This window comes from Misgurnus anguillicaudatus, chromosome 25, assembly GCF_027580225.2.
Source record: "Misgurnus anguillicaudatus chromosome 25, ASM2758022v2, whole genome shotgun sequence".
NCBI classification, from domain to species: domain Eukaryota; kingdom Metazoa; phylum Chordata; class Actinopteri; order Cypriniformes; family Cobitidae; genus Misgurnus; species Misgurnus anguillicaudatus.
Genome location: NC_073361.2, coordinates 28685561 through 28708063, shown reverse-complemented (window position 1 = coordinate 28708063; position 22503 = coordinate 28685561). Strand labels below are relative to the sequence as shown.

General features: G+C 40.8%; 1 protein-coding gene and 1 long non-coding RNA gene across 2 annotated transcripts in view; one reads left to right on the top strand and one right to left on the bottom strand.

Moving 5' to 3' along the window:
- The first annotated feature begins 679 nt into the window (after nucleotides 1–679).
- Nucleotides 680–22503, top strand: part of asic1c (acid-sensing (proton-gated) ion channel 1c) — a 127341-nt gene continuing 105517 nt past the window's right edge. Inside the window, exon 1 of the mRNA XM_055182769.2 lies at nucleotides 680–1520. Within this exon, the coding sequence (XP_055038744.1) occupies nucleotides 957–1520 (564 nt within the window). The 5' untranslated portion in view covers nucleotides 680–956. The remainder of the gene's footprint in view (nucleotides 1521–22503) is intronic.
- Nucleotides 6683–8705, bottom strand: LOC141362161 (uncharacterized). The gene is made up of 3 exons (XR_012368166.1): nucleotides 8432–8705; nucleotides 8258–8318; nucleotides 6683–7663 (listed from the first exon to the last, which is right to left on the bottom strand). It is a non-coding gene; the product is annotated as an uncharacterized lncRNA (long non-coding RNA).

Sequence of the window (22503 nt, the reverse complement as noted above, 5' to 3'; positions counted from 1 at the left end):
ACCCCAATTGGTTCTTTACTAAAGAACCTAAGGTAGAAGCACCCCCAGCCCCGTTATCACCCTCCCCCATACCTCTCTCTCTTTCTTTCTCACACACACACAAATGCTGTGGCGAGGCAGACGCTCAGCAGCAGGATGGATCCTGACTACTAAAGAGAAGCGGAGAGCGAGGAGGGGGGCAGCCAGCTTGCAAAAGAGAGAGAAAGGAAAGCAGCAGCAGAGGTACATAAATTCTTATTTCCAGATCTGGAAGAAAGAGGCATTCGCCGTCTGGGCATTTCCAGAACATCAAGAGGCAGTGCCGCGTATCCAGCAGAGACGAGGAACCCGGTGAAGCGGAGAACCCCGGCTGTCAAACAGAGAGGTGGGCTGGGAGGGGGTCTATGACCCTTGATTTTCACCAGGGGAGTGGCACGGGGGGACGTAGCCAGCGACAAGCATCAAACGGACGATTCCGGTAGTCTTGCCATTCACGAATTTATTCCATGCCATTGTCATAGCGATGTAAAGCCATTCTCTGTGACTGGAGGAGGCAGGCTCCAATCAGCTGCTGCAGCACATATGCTCCTCAAGCAAAACCTTTCTGTTGCATTCTCATTTCCACACTTTCTCTTTTCCATCAGTGTATTTTGATTTGCCTTTCTCTTCACGCTTGTCGTTTTGGAAGAACAACAACAACATCTGGACGTCATCTGTGTTTTCACGTGACTTGGTCTTTTTGGAACTGTCATCAGTTTTGGTTCTGCATGGAATAACAACTGCTTCAGAGATCGGAGGAAAGGTTAAAGAGGGGCTACGCCAAGTCAGTGTGGATTATGGGAAGCTGCCACTAACTAGAAAGCTCCTTGAGAAATTGTAAAGATTGTTTGTCCTCGCTTCGAGCTGTTGTTTTCTTGCACACTTTAAAGTAAGAGTTTTTTTCTTTATCCCAAGCATTAAAAGGATACGACCCGCAAATGACAGCCATGAAGGGTGACTCGGAAGACAGCATTGAGAGTACCAAGCCATCCAATCTCCAAACATTTGCCAACAGTTCCACATTACATGGCATGAGCCACATTTTCGCCTACGGGCACATGACTTTCCGTCGTTTTCTCTGGACGTTGTCGTTTTTGGGCTCCTTGGGGCTGCTGTTGTTCGTCTGCATGGACCGAGTTTACTACTACTTTGAGTTTCCCCATGTCACCAAACTTGACGAGGTTGCAGCGCCCAATCTCACCTTTCCAGCCATTACCTTCTGCAACCTCAATGAGTTTCGCTTCTCGAAGATCACAAAAAATGATCTGTACCACGTCGGAGAGTTGCTGGCTCTTCTCAACGACAAGCATCAGATAGCTAACCCACATCTGGCCGAGCCTGACGTCCTCGCTATGCTGATGGAGAAGGCTAATTTTGTCAACTTCAAACCCAAGTCGTTCAACATGACGGATTTCTACAACCGTACGGGTCATGATATCAGTGACATGCTCTTACAGTGTACCTTTAGAGGGGATCCATGCTTGCCTCAAAACTTCTCAACAGTAAGTGGCCATGGTGGCAAACTCTTCTATTGTTGTTTAAATGTTTGCAGTTGTCTCCAACTGATGCTGAGGCACTGCTGGAAAACTGTTATTTACTACAAGCACTTACAGTGGACCATAAACCAAGAGGGTGTTTCATCAGAATTGTTTGGCAAAATTACAAAGAACAACTCTCAGGAAAAACATACAAAAGCTGTCACTGGGACAGTACCCTTTCAAAAAGTACACCTAAAGAGTGCATATTCGAAACTCAAAGGTACATGTTGGCACCAAATGTATACATATCTGTACCTAAATTGTACTGGGCACTGTATCTGTGACAGTTCTGTACCTTTATTTCTTAGAGTACTGCAATGTTTCCCATGCAACTGTACAAATGTAGAAGTAAAGCAAAATAGACAAACTTTAACTCTTTTTAAAGATTTAAGAAGGACATGCAATTTGTCCAAACTCATAGAAGACAGTAAGGCAGCTCTGATCTGTGCAACTGAATCTAAAATGAATTCCTGTTATTCACATCACATCACTGTGTTGTTTCTACATGTATATATTTTAGTGGTTTTGTATGCAAATGATCACATCATGAATTACGCAAAATATGTGCAAAAACTCCTTTTGGATATTTAAACCATTCATTTATTTCTCCTTTGGTGTGCAGTATGGACTTGAGGATATAACATGTACATGCTTTATCTTGCTCATTACATTGACAAATGTAAGTGTGAGCTTTGATCATTCCTTAAAGAACACTTGGCTGTTATAAATCTTAAACAAAATTAGATGCACAAGTAGAGCAACTAATGTGGAAATTGCTTTTATGACATCATGCACAATGACGCCTTTGGTGTGTTAAAGTGATTTTGCTTCAATATTGTGTGTGCTGTGGGGTGTTTTTTTTTTTTTTAGATTCTTCTGTTATTTTATTTGATTTATGTGCAAAAGTAACATGCCAGATATTGAGTTAAACCTTGTGGCCGAATCTAATTTCCTCTTGGATCTTGGTTTGGACAAATGAAACAAATTGCTTCAGCATTCATTATGGTCTAGGTTAAAGAGATGTTTGACATTCAGGTTAATATAAATTCTGTCTTCTGGCAGGCAAGCTTTATGCATGTTTTCATGAATGTTTATGCTAACTTATTGCTCAAAATAGCTTTATTAGCATTCTCATTAATGTTTGTAACCAAACAGTCTTTAAGCACTATTAACTTTCATAGTTAATTTTTTTTACTATGGAAGTCAATGGTGCTCCTGTTTCCTGCTTGAGAAACAGTTTAACAGAACAATAAAATTAAATGGTGGCAGAATTTTCATTTTTGGGTGAACTATTCCCCTAATACACTAACAGATAGGATGTCACACATGGAACTGACAGGAATTAAGATGCTGATCAATGCGTTTTAAACTTGCTCAAATGTATTTTACTCAATTTCTTCATTAGCCTGCTCATAATTTTTGCAACCAAACAGTCTTTAAACACCGTTAACTTTCATAGCAAGTAAAAATATATATTTATACTATGGAAGTCAATGCTGCTCCTGTTTCCTGCTTGAGAAACAGTAGTGCTTAAGGAGTATTCCACCTTAAAAATGGGGCCCATTGACTTTTCATAGTGGGAAAAAATGGGGACCATTTTTGGGTGAACTACTCCTTTAATACACTAAGAGATAGGATGTCACACATGGAACTGACAGGAATTAAGACGCTGATCATTGCGCTTTAAAGGATTAATCCATTTTCTTACAAAAAATCCAGATAATTTACTCACCACCATGTCATCCAAACTGTTGATGTCTTTCTTTGTTCAGTCGACAAGAAATTGTGTTTTTTGAGGAAAAAATTTCCAGGATTTTTCTCATTTTAATGGACTTTAATGGACCCCAACACTTATCAGTTTTAATGCAGTTTAAAATTGCAGTTTCAATGCAGCTTCAAAGGACTCTAAACGATTCCAAACGAGGCATAAGGGTCTTATCTAGCAAAACGATTGTCAGTTTTGGCAAGAAAAAAAATGCACTTTTAAGCCACAACTTCTCTTCTTTCTCCGGCTGTGTGACGAGTCAGTGCGACCTCACATAATTGCGTAATGACGTCGAAAGGTCACGTGCTACATATATAAAAACACACATTTGCAGACCATTTACACAATAAACCGACACTAAGACATTAAGTAGTATCAATCGACATACAACAACGTCGAAACGGTCTTCTTTCTCCACACTTGTAAACATTGGGGCGTAGTTTCGCATACGTCATCCGTTACTTCTTGATGTGATGACGTATTACATGAGGTCGCGCTGGCATGTCACAGGACTGGAGGAATACGAAAAGTTAGGGCTGTCACAATGATTAAATAATCGTCTCATTGCGATTGTTTGACCTCGTTGCAATGATTTCAGATCACCGCAATGATTGCACATCTTTGTAAAAACACAAGGGGGAGCTGCAGTGCCTGTATAAATGAGACATTATCAGATTACTTTAAGATATGTGTTATGTGTTTTAAAATTTACTGCCAGGTAAACGTTGCAAACTATTTAATTTAAATAACCACAACAATGTGTGAAAAATATTTCATAAACAAACAAAAAAAGTATGAGAATTAAATGTCAAAGCAATGAAACGGACAATTAATTGTAGGGATGCACCGATAGGATTTTTTTGGGCCGATACCGATTTAAACAGACAACTTCTGGCCGATACCGATGCCGATACCGATATTAAACACTTGTATACAATACTATACAGTTGGTCTATTAGCTAGTTTATTTCTGCATAAATTATTTTTACTGAACATGGATTGGATCTAATTAACATGTAACTGACCAACATAATAAGAGAGGCACAAATTAAGCTAAAACAAATATAAGACGACAACATGACAACCTTCAAGGGTGGTTTTTGCTATTCAGCATTTCTTTTATTAACATCATTAACTCCTTTTTTACATATAATGGATTTCTTTAATAAACATAAATAATGCTAGTGCTATTGCAACTTCAAAAAAAGTTGGACTTCTTTTCCCCCACTAAAGTGCAGTCTGTTTCTTTTATTGTCCAAGAAATTTGAGCCAGCTCAACAAAGGTTCCCTTTCAATACGGTTCACTTCGCATTGCGTCAGTTAGCTGACGCTATGGGGGGAAACTCCTGTTTACTCCGTGACTGAAGCCTATTGGTTAACGTCTGTACAAAGTACAGACCAATGACGTTTGAACCCGCGCGCGGGATGCACACGTCCTTATATAAGCGCGGTTCAAGCGTCAGGAGCTCATATTATTTCTCCTTCAGCGCGAACCTCTCGCTGCTCCGAAGAAGAAGAAGCCTTACCTCGCCGTCGACAAAAGCCCTGCAGCGGAGTCCAGGCCTCGCGTCTTCCCCTGCCCGTTCCGGCTGAGAACCGAAGACAGCAGAATCCAGGTCTAGCGTCTCCCCTGCCGCTTTCCGGCCGTGAACCGAAGATAGCCTTCGCTTGCCGTGGTACGAGCCCTGTGCAGCGGACACATGCCTGACGAGGTCTCCCCTGCGGCCGCCCGGTAAGATCAATATTTTTAATATAAAGCTGTAAGCTAAAAGAGCAGGCGCTGTTGTAATAGCGTCCAGCACAGCGGCTTGAGTGAGCCTCTGCTATGAATTTCCCCGAGCGCGTCACCGGTCTGGCACCTCCCACGCCGGGACCGCGCTTATATGCTTCGGTTGTCTTATCCATGTTTCGTGCTCCCCCTGCTGTTCCTCTCTCCCCGGGATGAACACACGGCGAGCCATGAGACTAGATGGATGCAAAGACAAACACACACGGACTAACCCCCCCTGTGTTCTGTCACATCGCAACCGTTCATGCTTACAGAGTCCCTTCGCTCCTCTCACATTCAGTGGCGAGATCTCTGGCACATATATGAATCCCCCGAGTGCATCGGGTGATACCGTTTATATGACGCATGGCTGTTCTGTCTGTGTTGCTGCTCCCCTCTGCCGTTCCTCTCTTATTGAGATGAACAAGCGGGGAACCGTAAAACTAGAAAGATGCATACGACAAGCAAACACGGGCGGATCTGCCCCTGTTCCCTGTCATAGCACAGCCACTCGTGCTCCACGCTCGCGGAGTCCCTCGCTCCTTTCCCCGCAGTGGTGAGGTCTCTTAACGGCGTAGTTAGCACGCGCTCTTACGGCTCGCTGCCTCTAAATGCAGCTGTCTAGTGTTCAACGATTACAGAGCTTCATGCCCCTCCCCTCCTGGAGCGGCGCGATCTCATTCGTCTGCTCGATAGGGCGGATTCGCCGCTATTGGAGCATCAAGAACACTCATTATAAGAGCTAACCGGCTCACTATTCGTCTATACAGAGCTTCATGCCCCTCCCCCTGGAGCGGCGCGATCTCATTCGTCTGCTCGATAAGGCGGACACGCCTCTATTTGAGCGCTAAAACACTTATTATAGAGCTTTACCGGCCTGAGTCTATCTCACTTCGGAAAGCTCACGACTCGTCTGCCCGGTAATTTCTCTCTGGTTAAGACGGAATCAGAGGCAGAACGAGTTTGTTTAACATACTGAGGCCCGAATACCTCCCTTTATTCAGTCCCGTCCTATATCAGTGCGCTGAATATTGGTACATTCTTATATACCCGGTTTTTCTGCCCTTTTTAATAAACGGCAAAACCGCGGGCCTCACGGCAGACTTCCTCTCTGCGATGGGTTCAGTCTGACATTAAACCACCTAGACATACTGCTCTGCTCCGTGAGCCGTTCGGGTCACCGTCACTACTAAGGCTCGTGCAGCTGAACGGTCGAGCTCTGGTCTTCGCAGCACAGCTGCGTCGACATAGAACTGTCTGGGGGAAGAGGGTTTAAGTCGCGCCTCGGCTGGACTGCCCTGAAATGTTTTCTGTGTGCTGTTTATCCTAAACATACTGTTGGTTATGCGACCTCACTATAGTGGCGAACGGTATTGAATTCCTCTAAAAGAGTAATTTCCGTGCTTACTATACTGTGTATTGACACCCCACGGTTGTACGGTGTCTCTAAACACTTTCTCGCCTTACTGACAAGCAATCAGTAATACGCACACACGGCCCGCTGTCCATAATTCTATCGACGCTTGCCGAAAAAACCCCGGTTTGGCCATATACTGTGTATTGACACCCCACGGCTGTACGGTGTCTCCAGGGACGTACTGGGACTGAAATTCAGCCCGGGACTTTAAGATGGAGAGGCCTTTTACGCGAGTGCCCTTGGCGCACGAGCAGGATTTTTTGCAGTTATTTTAATTCTAGTAGTGTTTTTATGGTATGAAGAGAATCAGATTATGCTGAAGACCATAAAGAAACTTTAGGATAACACCTGCCTCCTCAGGTTGTATAAGCAAGTCACCACTGCACTAAACACAACCAGGCCAGCAAAACCTAATCTCGAACACATAAGTCACAGTATACTGCTAACTACCAGCATGTTATGTGTACAGTCAGTTGGAGTGATAAAATTGTTACAATTACTCACACATACCCACTCAGATAATCAAAAACTACAATACAGTCCCATAAAATAGAGATTGTGTGTGTACGTACTCACTTTCAACTCTCCCTGGCTCCACTTCCCCTGTGTGTGCTGGACCCTGCCTCTGCTTACTGATTGTACAGCTACATATGCATGAGAAGAACATCAGTAATAAATATGACTAAGAATAATTCCTTTTTTTAATTCAATCTGTGCTTTAGTCAGGTTATAATCTAGTAAGTGGAACTATTGCATTTTATCCTATATGTAAATATGTAATATTGTGCTGTATTTTTCTATTTGTGTGTCCTTAATAAAGCTTTGATTGATTGATTGATTGATTGATATGCCTACCCTGCTGAAAAAAAACAGCATCAAACCAGCATGGGAATTATGCTGGTCTATGCTGGTTTGATGCTGGTTTAGCTGGTGGTCACCAGCATACCAGCACCACAACATATGCTGGTCTTGCTGGTATGCTGGTTTTTCCAGCAGGGTAATATGATTGCCTACCCAGCCCTGCACACTGACCCATCACTGTTTTTGTACTGGTTCCATTCTCCTCCTCCTCTTGTTCTGCTTTCCTTCCTCCTCATCATCAATATGACTGCAAGAGTCATCATCAACCTGTCTCTCTCCATCAGTGACCTTAACAGCTAATAAACAGACATACAGGGATTCCTTAGACCATTGAACACAATGATGACGTGGAAACGTATGCACGCGCATATTGGCAATGGAAGTATGGCAAGAATCAGCAGTGAAGCAACACAGACAGAGAAAGTTATATTTAAAAGTTGACTTTATCAAGTTTTTCAACACAGCTACCAGATCCGTGTACTATAGTGGAGTGAAAAGAAGACGTATAAAGTGACCATATATACGTATATTAGTATATTATTAGTGCAACCAAACGCAATTACCAGACATTTTGATGCTGGGAAACTGTTTTGATAAACTTACTGAGTTGATAACACGTTAAAACAACACCACAACACCACTTCTGTTGCCAAAATGCGCACGCAGGCTATTTCATCAATTTCATAAGCGGGATAATGTAGAGCGAGGCGGTTCTTATAGCGAATACAACCCCTTAAGGCTGATTCAAGCTCCGCTTTGCGTGGGGTCCTGATGTCGGGGTTGTATTCGCTAACAACCGCCTCGCTCTACATTATTCCTTATATATGCCTATATTTAAATGCAAATATAAATGATTTCAGTGTATAATAGATGCATCACTAATTGTGCACCTGTCCTGTCCATGCTGCTGGTCCTTCCTCATCTGCACCTCCTGCCACAGCGTCCTTTTGACTGCGAAAAAGGTCTGTTAATTTGGCGCATTTAGCTGCCTCTTGTGCAAACATTTTTATTTTTTAGGCCCCACCCATTTCTTTCTCTTCTTTTCTTGTTTTCACAATTTTTACCGTCTTGTCTATGTTGCATTCACACGAATCCAAACCTGACCAAAAGTAAACTCTTTTGATCGGCGCTTTTGAGCCAATCGGATGTGAGGAAAAACGAGGATCAGTCCAAGTTGGGAGGGGCCGCTCTTATCTCCCCTCAAGATTTGAAGAATTGGTTTGGCCTGGTCTGAAACAGACACAGCGTTCCGCTGCAGCTGAGCGCCTGGTCAGGCATTAAAAAAAACTTTTTGAACTTCGGCCGGTTCGGCCTGAAATGGACCGGCCGTTCGGGATTGCTCCCGGAACTCCCGATGGCCAGTCCGCCCCTGGGTGTCTCTAACACCTTTCTGCCAAATTCGCTCGCAGCCCACCTCAGTTTCTCCACTACGATGCTGACGGCGCAAACGAGCACGGTCTTACGGCTGTCATTCTCTCTTCATAGAGAGACGGCAGCCTCAGACTTTTGCATGGCTCCAAGCATTTGAATCGCGCCCTCTCCGGACGGCCACTCAAAAGCTTACAGCCAAGCGGTTTATGACGTTTTTCGGCCATACAGCTGATTTATATCAGCGGATCCAAAGACGCTCACACCTCCGCTCCGCTCCAATACTCGGAGATATTAAGGGTAATATCAACCTGAAGTGAGCTTGCTACCCGCCACAATAAGTTTCAAAGCGCGCGCACAGTCAGACGCGCGGCTTCTCGTTTAAGACGGGCTCACGTACCCCTCTAACGAGCCTCAGAAAGCTGAATATCGTGGCATTCTGTTCATAAGTCCACTTCAGTTTGACTAAGCAAAGGTCCCGCCCCGAGCTGACGGCCGGGAAGCTAATGCTTAAGTTACACACAGCTGCATGAAGTGCTACCATTACGAGATCGCCAGCATCTGCTGTGGGTTGAACACGCTTTACGACGGCAATCTGCCTTCGGCGCGTGGAACGCCCGTTTGTCTCATATCAATCACCTTGTACTGTACATACGGTCCATTAAGGGGATGATTTTAGCACTGCTGCACTTTCGACCATGTTATTGTGATAATGCGGTCGGGCAAACTACGGTGGTTTCATTATTTACCGAACCAGACCGAGATCTCGCTCCCTGTACAAGCTGGCGAGTCATCTCCTTTATAAACTCATTGCATTGCTTTATAAGCTATGTTCAATCAGAGTGATACGCATCTCGTGATGCAGACTATTAACCCGTTACGATGTGCGTGCGGAGATTGCATCCGTGGGACACGACCTACATTACGTGCCTTATAACACGTTGACACGAGCTGCTAGGACCCCTTTCGCGAGGCGTCCTTATGCAAAGTCTGATCTATTCTGTCTAGTGACAGCGAGAGTCTTCCCCCCGCGAATTGTAGGTGGAACAGCTTTCTCCTCACTACAGAGGCTCGTGCACGGCGGCTTTCTCCCCCTGCGTGTGTATATATATATATATATATATATTGTGGCGGTGATAACAGCGAACCACGCTTTTATGACCGACCATTTACTTTATTCATAAGTCTGTCATTTCTCAGATGCGGACGGTGCCCGAGGCGCAGCGCTCTGGAACTGTCCAAGGTCCTGTATGACAGATACGTCTGACGTACTCACTAGCGCACCTGTCAATACAGGTTATTTATGGATCGTTGACGTTATCACCTCCCGTGACAATGAAGTCTACTCCATTTATGGATTAGATCCTCGGGCATGGTCTTAGAGGTTTCTCATTTGACATTTGTGACACGGCCGGCTGGTCCCCGTCGTCCACGTTGTCAGTTTACAGCTTCGACATCCCTGCTTCGCGCACTACTGAGGTTTGTTGCATTAAAGGTGCGCCACGTAAGCTCACCTGTATGCACGATATGGGTTTTAATTATATGCGTTCACCGTGCGCTTAGAGAAGCTCACATATGCACGCTATAACATTTCGGTATACACTAAAGATGCGCTCGGAAAAGCTCATCTGTATACACGGCTGTGACACATACATACATTGTTGTTCATCTGTGTACGTTCACGGTGCGTTGAGTGCCCACCGTACGTTCATCAATCATATCTGTACACATTCACGGCGCGTTCTGTGCATTGATTTATCTATACGCATTCACGGTGCACTGAAGGGTTCACCCGTGTGCGCACAACTTATTATCAGAACACATGACGGCGCGCTTGAGAATTTTGCCGGCCTGTGCATTATAACACTCTGATTCATCTATATGCATTCACGATGTATTCAAGTGTTCACCTGTGCCCGTGCAATTTATAGTCAATACACATTTACGGCGCGCTTGGACAGCTCACCGATCTGTGCACTATAATACTATCTATATGCATCCCGATGCGCTCGAGGGCGCACCTGGGTTCACACTATTGTGGTATCTGTATAATCCCACGCTACGAACCGTTCTGCCGCATATAATAGTCAGATCGGCCGTTCGTGAGTTTCGCAGATCACTCACTATGTATGTGTGTTGCTTACAGTGGTTATTTAGATGGATCGTTGAAACCATCGCACTGGCTCACGCCCCTCTGAGCTATGTCCTATATAGAGCCCACTCTGTGAGAGTTTGGCTTTTTCATGGACTTGGTCTACAGGGGTATCTATATTTGATATCTGCTACACGGCCGGCTGGTTTTCGCCGTCTACGTTGTCAGATTGTACAGCTTAGACGTCCCTGCCCTACGAGCGCAGGTTGTCTCGGCTTAATCATGCACGCTCATGCGTTTTATGTGTACACCACGGTGCGCTCAGCGAGCTCACCAACGTGACTCTGAATTTATTTATCTCGCACACCCGCGGCGCGCTCGGTATCTCGCCGTCTTGTGCTATGTTATGTGCCCCCGGTGCGTTTAAAACCCCACCGTGTGCGCGTCAACATTTTATATGGTGCTTACACATTGCTTAAAGCTGTGAATATGCCGGGTATAGGGCCACACGCAGTGTCTCTCCGGTAAGGCACTTCTGTACGTTGTGTATGCACGGCGTGATGGGATTACGTTCCCCCATAGCGTCAGCTAACTGACGCAATGCGAAGTGAACCGTATTGAAAGGGAACGCTTAGGTTACTCACGTAACCCCGGTTCCCTGAAATAACGGGAACGAAGCATTGCGTCACTTGCCGTGCTACAAACGTCTACGCAGCGAGTGTATTCGGCTGCGCGCTTCAGTCGAATAATATGAGCTCCTGACGCTTGAACCGCGCTTATATAAGGACGTGTGCATCCCGCGCGCGGGTTCAAACGTCATTGGTCTGTACTTTGTACAGACGTTAACCAATAGGCTTCAGTCACGGAGTAAACAGGAGTTTCCCCCCATAGCGTCAGCTAACTGACGCAATGCTTCGTTCCCGTTATTTCAGGGAACCGGGGTTACGTGAGTAACCTAAGCGTTTTCTGTCAGTGGTTAAGTATAGTGCACACCAGAACATTAAATCATTTTAACTGAACAACAGACATGCAACTCATTGCCTTTATGTGGTTAATTAAAAAACAATCGGTATCAGCCTTTCTCGTGCTATTACCGATATGCCGATGGTTTCAAATTCATCAAATATCGGCGGCCGATAAATATCGGCGGCCGATACATCGGTGCATCACTAATTAATTGTCATAATCGGCAAAGCACTAAAACAGGCAATTAATCGTCATAATCTCCACAATTTATTAGACAATTAACCCGTCAGCCAAATTTCATAACATTTCAATAAATTTCAGCCCTACGAGAAGTTGTGGTTTAAAAGTGCATATCTTGTATTTTTCTTGTCAAAAAATGACAATCGTTTCACTAGATAAGACCCTTATGCCTTGTTTAATATCGTTTAGAGTCCATTTGAAACTGCAATTTTAAACTGCATTAAAACTGTTATGTGTTGGGGTCCATTAAAGTCCATTAAAAATTAGAAAAATTCTGGAATGTTTTCCTAAAAAAAAAAACATAATTTCTTCTCAACTGAACAAAGAAAGACATCAACAGTTTGTATGACATGGTGGTGAGTAAATTATCTGAATTTTTTTAAGAAAATGGACTAATCCTTTAAACTTGCTCATGTATTTTTTTCCCCCGCCAGTGGAAATGAGTAAGCTGTCAGTAGCTTATGTTTTTTATTTGTGCAGTGACCTGTTAAGATTGAAACACTGTTTTTGTGTTTCTCAACACACCCATGCTTGATTTTAGTCACACAGTACACAGTCTTTAGCTTAAATGGCCGCATGAATAAACAAGGTGCAGTGGGGTTGTTAGTTGGTCTAAAAGTGCATTAAACTTTGAGTGCAAACATTAAGAAGCTAATTCTCCCTAAAGTGGCTTAAATTAAAACAAGTACTGCAAGGTAACTACAATACCCTTGCAGACGATATGCACAACGCTCCGTACCTGTATTAAACTGTTTATTGTGCCATCTTGTTTAGGTAGAAATGAGATCTTAATGAAAATGAAGTGCACTTAGGAAAACTCGAGCACCATTATCATTGACCATTGCTCTTGAGACCTTCGAGCAGTTGATCTTCATCTTGCTCTTTAGCATTCAGAAGCACACCTCACCACTTGCAAACATCTGTTTTCAGCTGGGATCAAACTCTGATCCGACTTGTTTTCAAGCCCCCCCCTTTCATTCAGCGCAATAACAGGCACTGTACTTTTTACTTGGCTTTCTTCATTAACATGAGTGTTGCCTGGCAACAAGGCATTGCATTGCTGCTGCAAATCATTCATGGGTAATTGCTATTGTTGTGCGTGATAACAAACACTTGGTGTAGTGGGGATGAGATTCGTAAGGCGTCACTTTGCCTGTGTGTGTGTATGACTGAGTTGGTGTATATAAACTTAAACTTTGGGAGGACTGAATAGGAACTTAATAGTTCATCTTAAAAAAATATTTGACACTTTTATTTTTTTTATGCACGGACAGGTGCGTGATGGGAGCCACATAATGCACAGCGTATGGCCAGGAATGTTCACTGCACTTTGTATTCCCATTTGTATATGCGGATGTATTCACATCCTGGCGTTGCTTGAATAATGTAAGTGTACGATGAAATCCAAATATTGATGACACATCTTTTAGTTACTAAAACATTGTTTCTGAGGAAATGTGTTTTGCCAACATAAGTGCCATAAAGCATTCAGAATGGTTTTCTTAATGGAGAGTAATTGCTTTGTGATGGTATGAAGCAATGATAGCTGTGCAGAAATGTTTTTTTTTTTTTTTAGAGGTTCTGGCATAGACAAACCATTGATTAAATTGGTTTGAGTTACCATCTCTCTTTTTAAAGAAAGTTTAGGTATTGGTTTGAGCTTAGATCTGGGGATTGAATTTTGGCAGCACCCTGTAATTATCAACCAGTCATATCCCTCTGAAAATTACAGACATTTTGTTAATATCTGCCAGTCTTCGCCGTTAAATTGGACCGCCTCCATCCCAGCTGCAGGCCTTCTCTGCAAAATCTCATTCTGCACAAACTGCTGTCTTTATACCTGAATGTGTGAATGATTGACGGTCATTTCTGACTGGATAGGTCCTCTGATTGGGAGCTTTGAAAGATTTCTGACTTTATTTTTGTGGTGTACGTAGTTTAGGGCTGTGCAAAGAGTTGTGATTTATACACCATGACATCTCTTTCAGTGAGATCTGTCCGGTAATGAGGCATTTTATGCACTGTATAAATATAAGTGCTGTCAGCATCTTGCATCTCAGGCAGTTAGCGTTTAGGACTACTTTCCGCCGGATTCGTTTTAAGATAAAAGGTCCGGGAACACAGCCTGGGGCGGTAACCGGATTTCAAAAAGTTTTGCTTTTGCGTCTTTGTTTGTTTGTTTGTGGAAAAAGAAAGATGTCTATGGTCAGGGTCTAGGACAGAGACAACCCGCCCGGACACTTTGCATTAACATGCATTTTCGTCGATCGGATCACAAGTGGATGACGTTAATGCCACTGTGTTCATAACGTTTGGGGTCGTCCACATTTCAACCACATTCAGAGGTAGTCGAAAACCTTTTCGATCGGATTGGTTTTGTACAGGTATAGTGTAAACGCACATGTGGCTGAATGTGTTCGAACAGCCACAGGACGACACCTTCTCTCCGCCTATTTATCTAATCTGAGGTACTGAACACAATGTCTTACATTTTTTTCTGACTTCTGGCACGAACACACGGTGTACAGCGCTATTTTTAGCCTTTTATTGATAAAACTAAAGCGCCTGATCTCCGTAGTTTCATTTTGTAAGCGTGTGAAAGTTGGGCAATCTTATTTCATCAATTGTGCTGAAATATCAGAGAAAGCCTTAACATATACACTGTGCAGCATGTTTACTTACAATAAAACCAGCGGACTCCGAAATAATATTAGTTTGCGTCCATATAAACTCGTCATTACTTCCGCTCGTGTTTAAATTACAGCAGAGAGACTCGCCCACAGACCACCCCCTCAAAGTATTTAGGACAGAAGTGGTCGAAAGTGGACAAAAGAGACTGATTTAAATACCAGGTGTAAACAGGATGTGTCTCTCTCGTCCACTTGTGATCCGATCGACGAAAACACATCTTAATACCAAGTGTAAACTGAAACAGACCGTGTCATCTTGCGCACACATGCGTCTTCATGCAGCTTTCAAGCTATTCATGAATATCAGCTGACATCAAAACAACCAGTCAAGATGTGTCGATCTCCGAATGCGACGTAAGGACAGAGGAGAGTAAAGATGGATAGCTCCTAAAGCATAGTTTCATATAAATGCAAGGATAATTCGTTGTTTTGTCGCAAGTGAAAAACAACATTGACCTTCTAGTTGAAAAAGGAGCCTCATATCAGATTTATTCATTCGCATTTGAAGATAGATTCTTTATGTCTGGCAAAGATGGAGAGAGGACACCAAAACAACCAGAGTCAGTTGTTCAAAACCTTCTTTTTAGTAAACTCTGTGTAGACAAACAATGTTCTCAATGCTCGCGTTCATGTGCAGAGATCCAGGTGATACTTCGAGCTAAGTTTTATGTTGTGTTGTGCCTTCTTAGTGTTGTAAAAATAGTGGTAGTTCGGTAGCAGCGGCAGAGGCTGGAAGAACGCATCAGGGATCGAGTATGCATCACATCTTAACCAAGATATATTTTTTTAAAGGCGGAGTCCACGATGTTTGAAAAACGCTTTGGAAAAGGAGACGGGTCGACTACCAAAACACACTTATAGCCAATCAAATCAAATCAAATGCCGGGTTGCGTATGTGTGGGGCGCGTCTATCAACAGAAGGTCCAGATTCTATTGGGGTAGGGGCGTGTTTGTTTAGGTGATTTCAAATATCAACATTGGCTTTCAAACATCATGGACTCCGCCTTTAAGTAGCGTTTCTTTCATGACAGTCGAGGTGCAAAATGTTGTCTTTCGTAGCCATTTCCCGTATCCGTGAGAATCATAGACAGTGAAAGATAAATCCGTAAATCGTAGCAAGCTAGCCAATGCTTGTCAGTAGCCTGCTGGTACTCGGTAGGTACTCAAGATGGCGGCAGGCAACTGGAATGACTGATATTCATGAATACTCAAGCACGGACACATATGCAGTACAAATGATATCTCTCATACAAATGGTTACTTTACCAGACCGTCAGGGCAGCAATAATTTGTGTCATTTACAGGCCATTCACAACTTAAGGATAGAAAAGTGGCAATGTCTGGGCACGTGTGGACATGCACAATGCATCAACATTTTTTCTTTTAACAAATAATATTAATTGTTCAAGATGTTGAGTGTTGAAATTGAAGAAATGTTGATAGAAATAATATTCACTTTACGTGTTCCTTAAGTAATTTGCACTTGTTTTGTATTGAAGATAAATAAATCATGCATGTTATTAAACTCGTTGACTTTCATAGAAACAGCCAGTAAACAATAAATACAATAATTGTTTAAAAACAACTAATTATGCTGATAAAAATATGCTGATGTAGCGGATTTATTTATTTGCTACTATATATTACAAAAAATGTGATTACAGTACAGAATATATACGACATAATCTGCTTAGTTAATGTTTATAATAGTTCGTAATGTGTTTGTGCGTACTTTTTTGTTATGTTTTAAATGAAAAAGCAAATATTTTAAAAAGGAAGCAAATAATTTCATAAGCTCATATCTCCACCTAGTGCGTAAGAAGCGATGTAATTATATTTTCATAAAACAAAAACATACTCAATACATGTAACAGTAGTAGTTTAGTATGTTTATTATGGTTTGTTCAAATAACTTACAATGTGAATGAGAAAGATACTGCTGACTGTGTTGGACCGCGTGAAGCTCAACGTGTCGCTATAAACAAGTCCAATAAAAATTGCAGTTTAAAAAACCTCACACCAAAGGGACAGTTTTGACATTTTAAACCAGCCCCTGAAAAGTTAAAAACACGAAGTCTTTGTAAATTCCATGTACAAACAATCGACTGACTTTCCCATTGTAAAGATACTGGTATGTCTCTGTGCTTTTATATTTGCGACTTGAAGACCCGTCACCTCCGATCAACAACACGAAATGATTGACTATATCTTCATACATCAAGCCACTTCTTAATTTCATCCTCACACTGGTTCATACTTGGCAGGTGTAGTAAATATTAACTGTTTAAATCATGTTTTATGCGTGGTCCCACTACACTGTTTTCTACCGGCTGGATATTGAACCGGAAGTCTCGCAACCGGATAGGAAATGCGTCACATCACTTACTTCCGCCTTCGAGAAAAAGGTGGATTCCTGTAAATGAGGCCACTGGGCTGTGTTTGGATGACTATTAGACATCATATAAATGCAAAAATGCTTGGTGGGTAGAAATGCCTTTGATGCACCTTTCCATTGTGAAAGGAAATAATGTAGAAAAGAGAGTCTTTACAGACAAACACTTTATATCATTTCCCTCTTCACGCTGTGTCTGTAAAATACAAAGAGAGGATAAACATAACGTGCAATAATGGAAGTCTTTAAATTGTCTTCTCAGTCATATTCTGTTTTTGAAAGAATGCAATTTTATAAAGTCAGAAATGGAGCGGCGCAACAAAGCAACAGATTTACTTACAAGGGGTCTGTTTCTACTGATTGTAATTGCGGTAGTTTACTGGAAAAGCCCTTGTACTGTAGATTCAAGTCTAAATTCTCAAATTCACATTTTTATCATTCTGTTTAGGTTCAATATAAAACTTGAATAAACAAATTAAGACCATTCCATTATAGACATTTGGATTTCATTAGAGCAGAATTGGTGTGTTTGTACAGTAAATCAATTTTGGAGATGTTTATGGGAACAATGCGGTTCTTGAGGTTTGTTTGTTATTGGTGTACCGCAGTCTCCAACATTTCTCCCCTAAACTTCAATAATTCTGCAAATTTGTTGTTAGCTGTATGAGAATGATGGTAGCTACTAAAAACGAATCTGGTTCTCCATTTGACAGTCATTCATCCTGACCTGCTGTGAGAATTCACTCCTCTTGATTTTTATTTTTCACACGGTAGCTTTAGCTTTACAGTCTTGGAGACTTTCACAGATCCAAGTGGATTATAACTATAAAGCACAAACGTCTTAGGCTCTTAAATTGACAGAGAAAGTCTTTCTCCAAAGACAATGCTGTTCCTCCCTTGATCGTCCCCTTATGATAGTCATAGTTTTACTTGATGGTGATTTTCCAGAAGTCATGTTAGAAAAAAGACTACATCAATAACCTTTATGATGCTAAGTCGTGTAAACAATGCATTATACGGTAAATGAGTCACAGGGGAATAAGTGCAAGGTTTGGCAGGAACATGAATACCACCACCATTAAAAGTAATGCAGGGTCAGATTGCCTTTAAAAATGTTTGTCCATTTGCAAATAATCTGTAGAAAGTAACGCCAAGCCTGATGCAAACCTGTTGGGTAATGTTTCATTGTAATGAACTTAAATGACCACAGACACTTTGAGGATACATTTTCTCAGGTCAGTGTGTAAGGCTGAATTGCATTATTTTTCCCACAGGTATTTTGCTTACCTCGACCAATTAGAATTGAGATTTGAAACTACCTATTGTATAATGCTGCTTTAACACCGCATCAGGGATTGAATTATTGCCTTACAGATGTCTTGTATGTGTGCTCTCAGTGATGTGAACTCGCTGATTCTGGAACAGCTTGTAGAGAGTGAATTATGGTCTGCTGTGGCTGCTGTGTTACCATTTACTGACTCTTCATTTATTTCACAATTTTTCAAACTTCCAGCTAAGAAAAAAAAAGGAAAACTTTTTTCCCATCGAGGTATGGTATAGTGAGAGAATATAACACGGTTTCCCATACATAAGCTCTACACTGTACAAAATGCTGCTTTTTTATTTGTTTTTATGTTTGCAACCCGCCCATGAAGATAAAAGTTGAATTTTACTTTACGAATTTTAAGGAGCATTTTTGAGGAACAGTGAAGTAAATGCGATCAGCCAGCGGGTTGAACCTTGACCATATATGTGAGATTAAATTAAACGCAATAGCCCTTATTTATCAAGCGAGCGTACGTTTGTTTCGGCGCAAGACTTTGCATTTATCAACATGGATGTGAGCGGTAGCTACAATAAAATCTCACGTCAGGTTTTACCTCGTGTATGCACGTTTTGAGTCAACGTTAATGTATGTTTTACTCGTTTGATATACTATTTGAAAAGGAATGATAAGAATAATGTTTGTTTTACAGTCCATCTAAAAAGGAAGATAAACATATTTTATATAAATTGTCATCAATTTACTTATCCCTACCTACAATGTTATGTGCAAACCTGCAACAAAATACAGCATATTTATTTAAATTTATTTAGATTTTTAGTGCTGGGCAAAGATTAATCGTGATTAATCGCATACAAAATAAGTCAATTTTTGCCTAATATATATGTTGTGCTGCCTCACGATTAGTCGTGACTAATCGTCTGCAGAATAAAAGTTTTTGTTTACATAATATATGTGGGTGTACTGCATATAATAATGTATAAATACAAACATACACACAAATGTATATAATTAAGAAACATTTGCATGTGTATACACGTTTATATTTGTATTAATCTATATTATATATAAATATAAATATTTATTATATAAATATATTTTTTTCTTAAAATTATACGGTGTGTGTGTGTGTGTGTGTGTGTGTGTATTTATATATACATAATTATTATACACAGTAAACACACATATATTATGTAAACAAAAACTTTTATTTTGCAAACAATTAGTCGCGACTAATCGTGAGGCAGCACTATATATATGTGTGTTTGTGTGTGTACTGTGTGTAATTATGATGTATATTTAAACACCCACACACATGCATATATGAAGAGTTTCGTTGCAAAACGAGATAACCACCGTTTTTTTAATTGTTCAGAAATCTCGTTTTTTGGTTGTGCATTCCAATTAATTTCAATGCAACTGCAGTTGGTTTGTTTTGATTTAAACCTTCATAACTTACAAAATACAGCTAAGTAGCACCATAAAACAAAAGAATAACATGATAACATAATAATAAACATGTTTTGACAAAAATGTTAAAAAACGGATTTATCTCGTTTTGCAACGAAACTCTTCATATACATTTCACATTATATATAATTTTTTTAATATATATTCATTTTTTTGTTAATGTATGAATGTGTGTGTATTTATATATACATAATTGCAAACAGCACACACTCGTATCATGCAAAAATCACTTTTATTTTGTACGAGATTAATCGCGCTTAATCTATGCATGGCACTAATTTGTAGTAATTATTTAGCCATTATCAAGGCATTTTTTCATGTAAGATCAAATTTCTCTGCAGTGATCAGGCTAAATTTTCCCAACTTATTTTGATTTTCAAGCCATTTCGTTTAATATTGAAAGGTCAAAGTTCAGTATGCATTGTTTTTATGGGGGTAATATTCGAATTATGATTGTTTTTAGTGGGATTTATCAACACACGTTCATTTGTGCGACGGAATTGGTGGCATACGAATGTTTAAGCGGACTTTTTTCACTTAGATGGACGCTGGTTTCTAAGTTCGTTTGATAAATAAGTTAAACAGTGTAGGGCGACTCATTGAAACACGCTTGTCAAGATTTGACCGGAAACGCTGCCTTGTAGATTCAATCTTAAATCTGTGTCTTTATATTCATAGGCAATAAAGCTCATGATGTCATCCCCCTGTACCTCGCTGAATGCTGTAATCCCTCTTTTTCAATCCATGGAAAGACACATGCTGTGTCTTCTGATAGATCCTATTCAAACAAACACTCATACTAATGATTTTCATGCCAATATATTGCAACGATTCTTTCTGTTGCTGTGTCTAATAGTAAACATTGTATACAGATATATGTCATCAGTATTTCATTGATTTTTGCGTTTTATTTGTGTATTTTCAAAACTAGCAAGGTTCACTGCTAGACATAGAAATCGTGGTCTATATATATGTGTGTGTTTTGAAAATACATCAATTCAATTGAAGTCAAATAATCTTGCACGCATACACGCATACACATATTAATAGATCAGCGTACATGTAAGCAATAAGATACGAGAGACTGTATTGTATTGTGAATAAGTCACGACTAAAGGATGTTGTTTGGCATGACGCAAAGCAGAGTCAATGCAATCCCTTCAGCTGTGACTTATTCACAGTACAGCATTAGCCTTGAGTACTTTATTGATTTTATAAAACGGTTACCACACAATAGAAATATTAAAGCGAAAAAATATGTATCAGTGCCACTTTCATGAAGTAAAATCATTAAAAGCATTCCTTCTGCTGGAAAAATAGTCCACGATCAACCTATATTTAAAGTGATAAAGGTGCTGTGCGGTGATGCACAGAATCATTGGTTGCAGATGTCATAGATGTGTGTTATCGTAAATAAAACACAGCTATTGACCCATCAGAATGAAGGACTGGAACTAGTGTTTTTATTAATAAAATTTATAGAGCATTCCTTATCCCCAGCCTCCAGTTTTGTTTGTGCACGTAACTTCTGCTGTTTTGGCCATGCTTCTTAAATTTTGAAGTTATAGCCATGTTTGCCTGCTGCTGAAGTTTATGATCGCTTCCATGAAAGAAAAATTCCTGTAATGTTAGTAGCAAGTATAGGATATCACTGAGTATTAGGGTACTTTACCAATGCTTTATGCTTTTAAAAATTTGAAGCCATTCAGAAAAGATTCTCCTTTAGGTCTAAACCCAGGCGATGACGGATGGCTTAAAAAAAAAACGTTTACCTCAATGACCAATAATTTTGACCGGAACATTCATTGTCTTCGTCCACTTGTCTTGATCTAGATATTTATTCTGGATGATTTGAGTCCAGCGGCGTGTGGAATTGGTCATTTGTCATTTCAATCACAGACAGGCTCGCTCAATTTGAAGGGCACGTATGGATTATAACCACATGGTGTGATCTGGTGATTTTGTGAACTCGCCTTCTGTCAGGGAAGAAACAGCCAACTGAATTAGATGAGGCAGCAATCCAGTCTGGCTCGAATGGAGACAACGTCTATCTTCTATTGTCTTGTGTAGAGGCCTATGGCAACCGGGGGACAAAGTTGTAATGAAAAATGATGCAACTGAAGTAATACAGTAAGTGCTTTGATGTGGGTTATAGAGAATAATCACATTTTGCTTTGTGTGTGACCGTGTCTAAAGCTCCCAAGTTATTTAAATGGGGAAGTTTAGAAATATGTAGAGCTGAATTAAAGCTGCAATATGTAGCTCTGTTTGGTTAAAAATAGACTAATCAGTTTTTGAAACTAATGGTGACGTGTCAATAACTAATATCTTATTGGTTCTTGCATTTCTCTTGACTAATGGTCTTGAGAAATGCAAGAATTAATAAGATTTGAGCATTGCGTCACGCTATGTGCTTGTTTTGGTTTGTTTTGTTAAAGGGGTCATATTATGAGATTTTTTTTTAAATGTAAAATGAGTCTTTGGTGTACCCAGAGTGCATATGTGAAGTTTTAACTCAAAATACCCCACGGATTATTTATTATATCATGTAAAAATTGCCACTTTGTAAGTGTGCGCAAAAATGTGCCGTTTTTATGTTTGTCCTTTTAAATGCAAATGTGCTGGTGAAATGC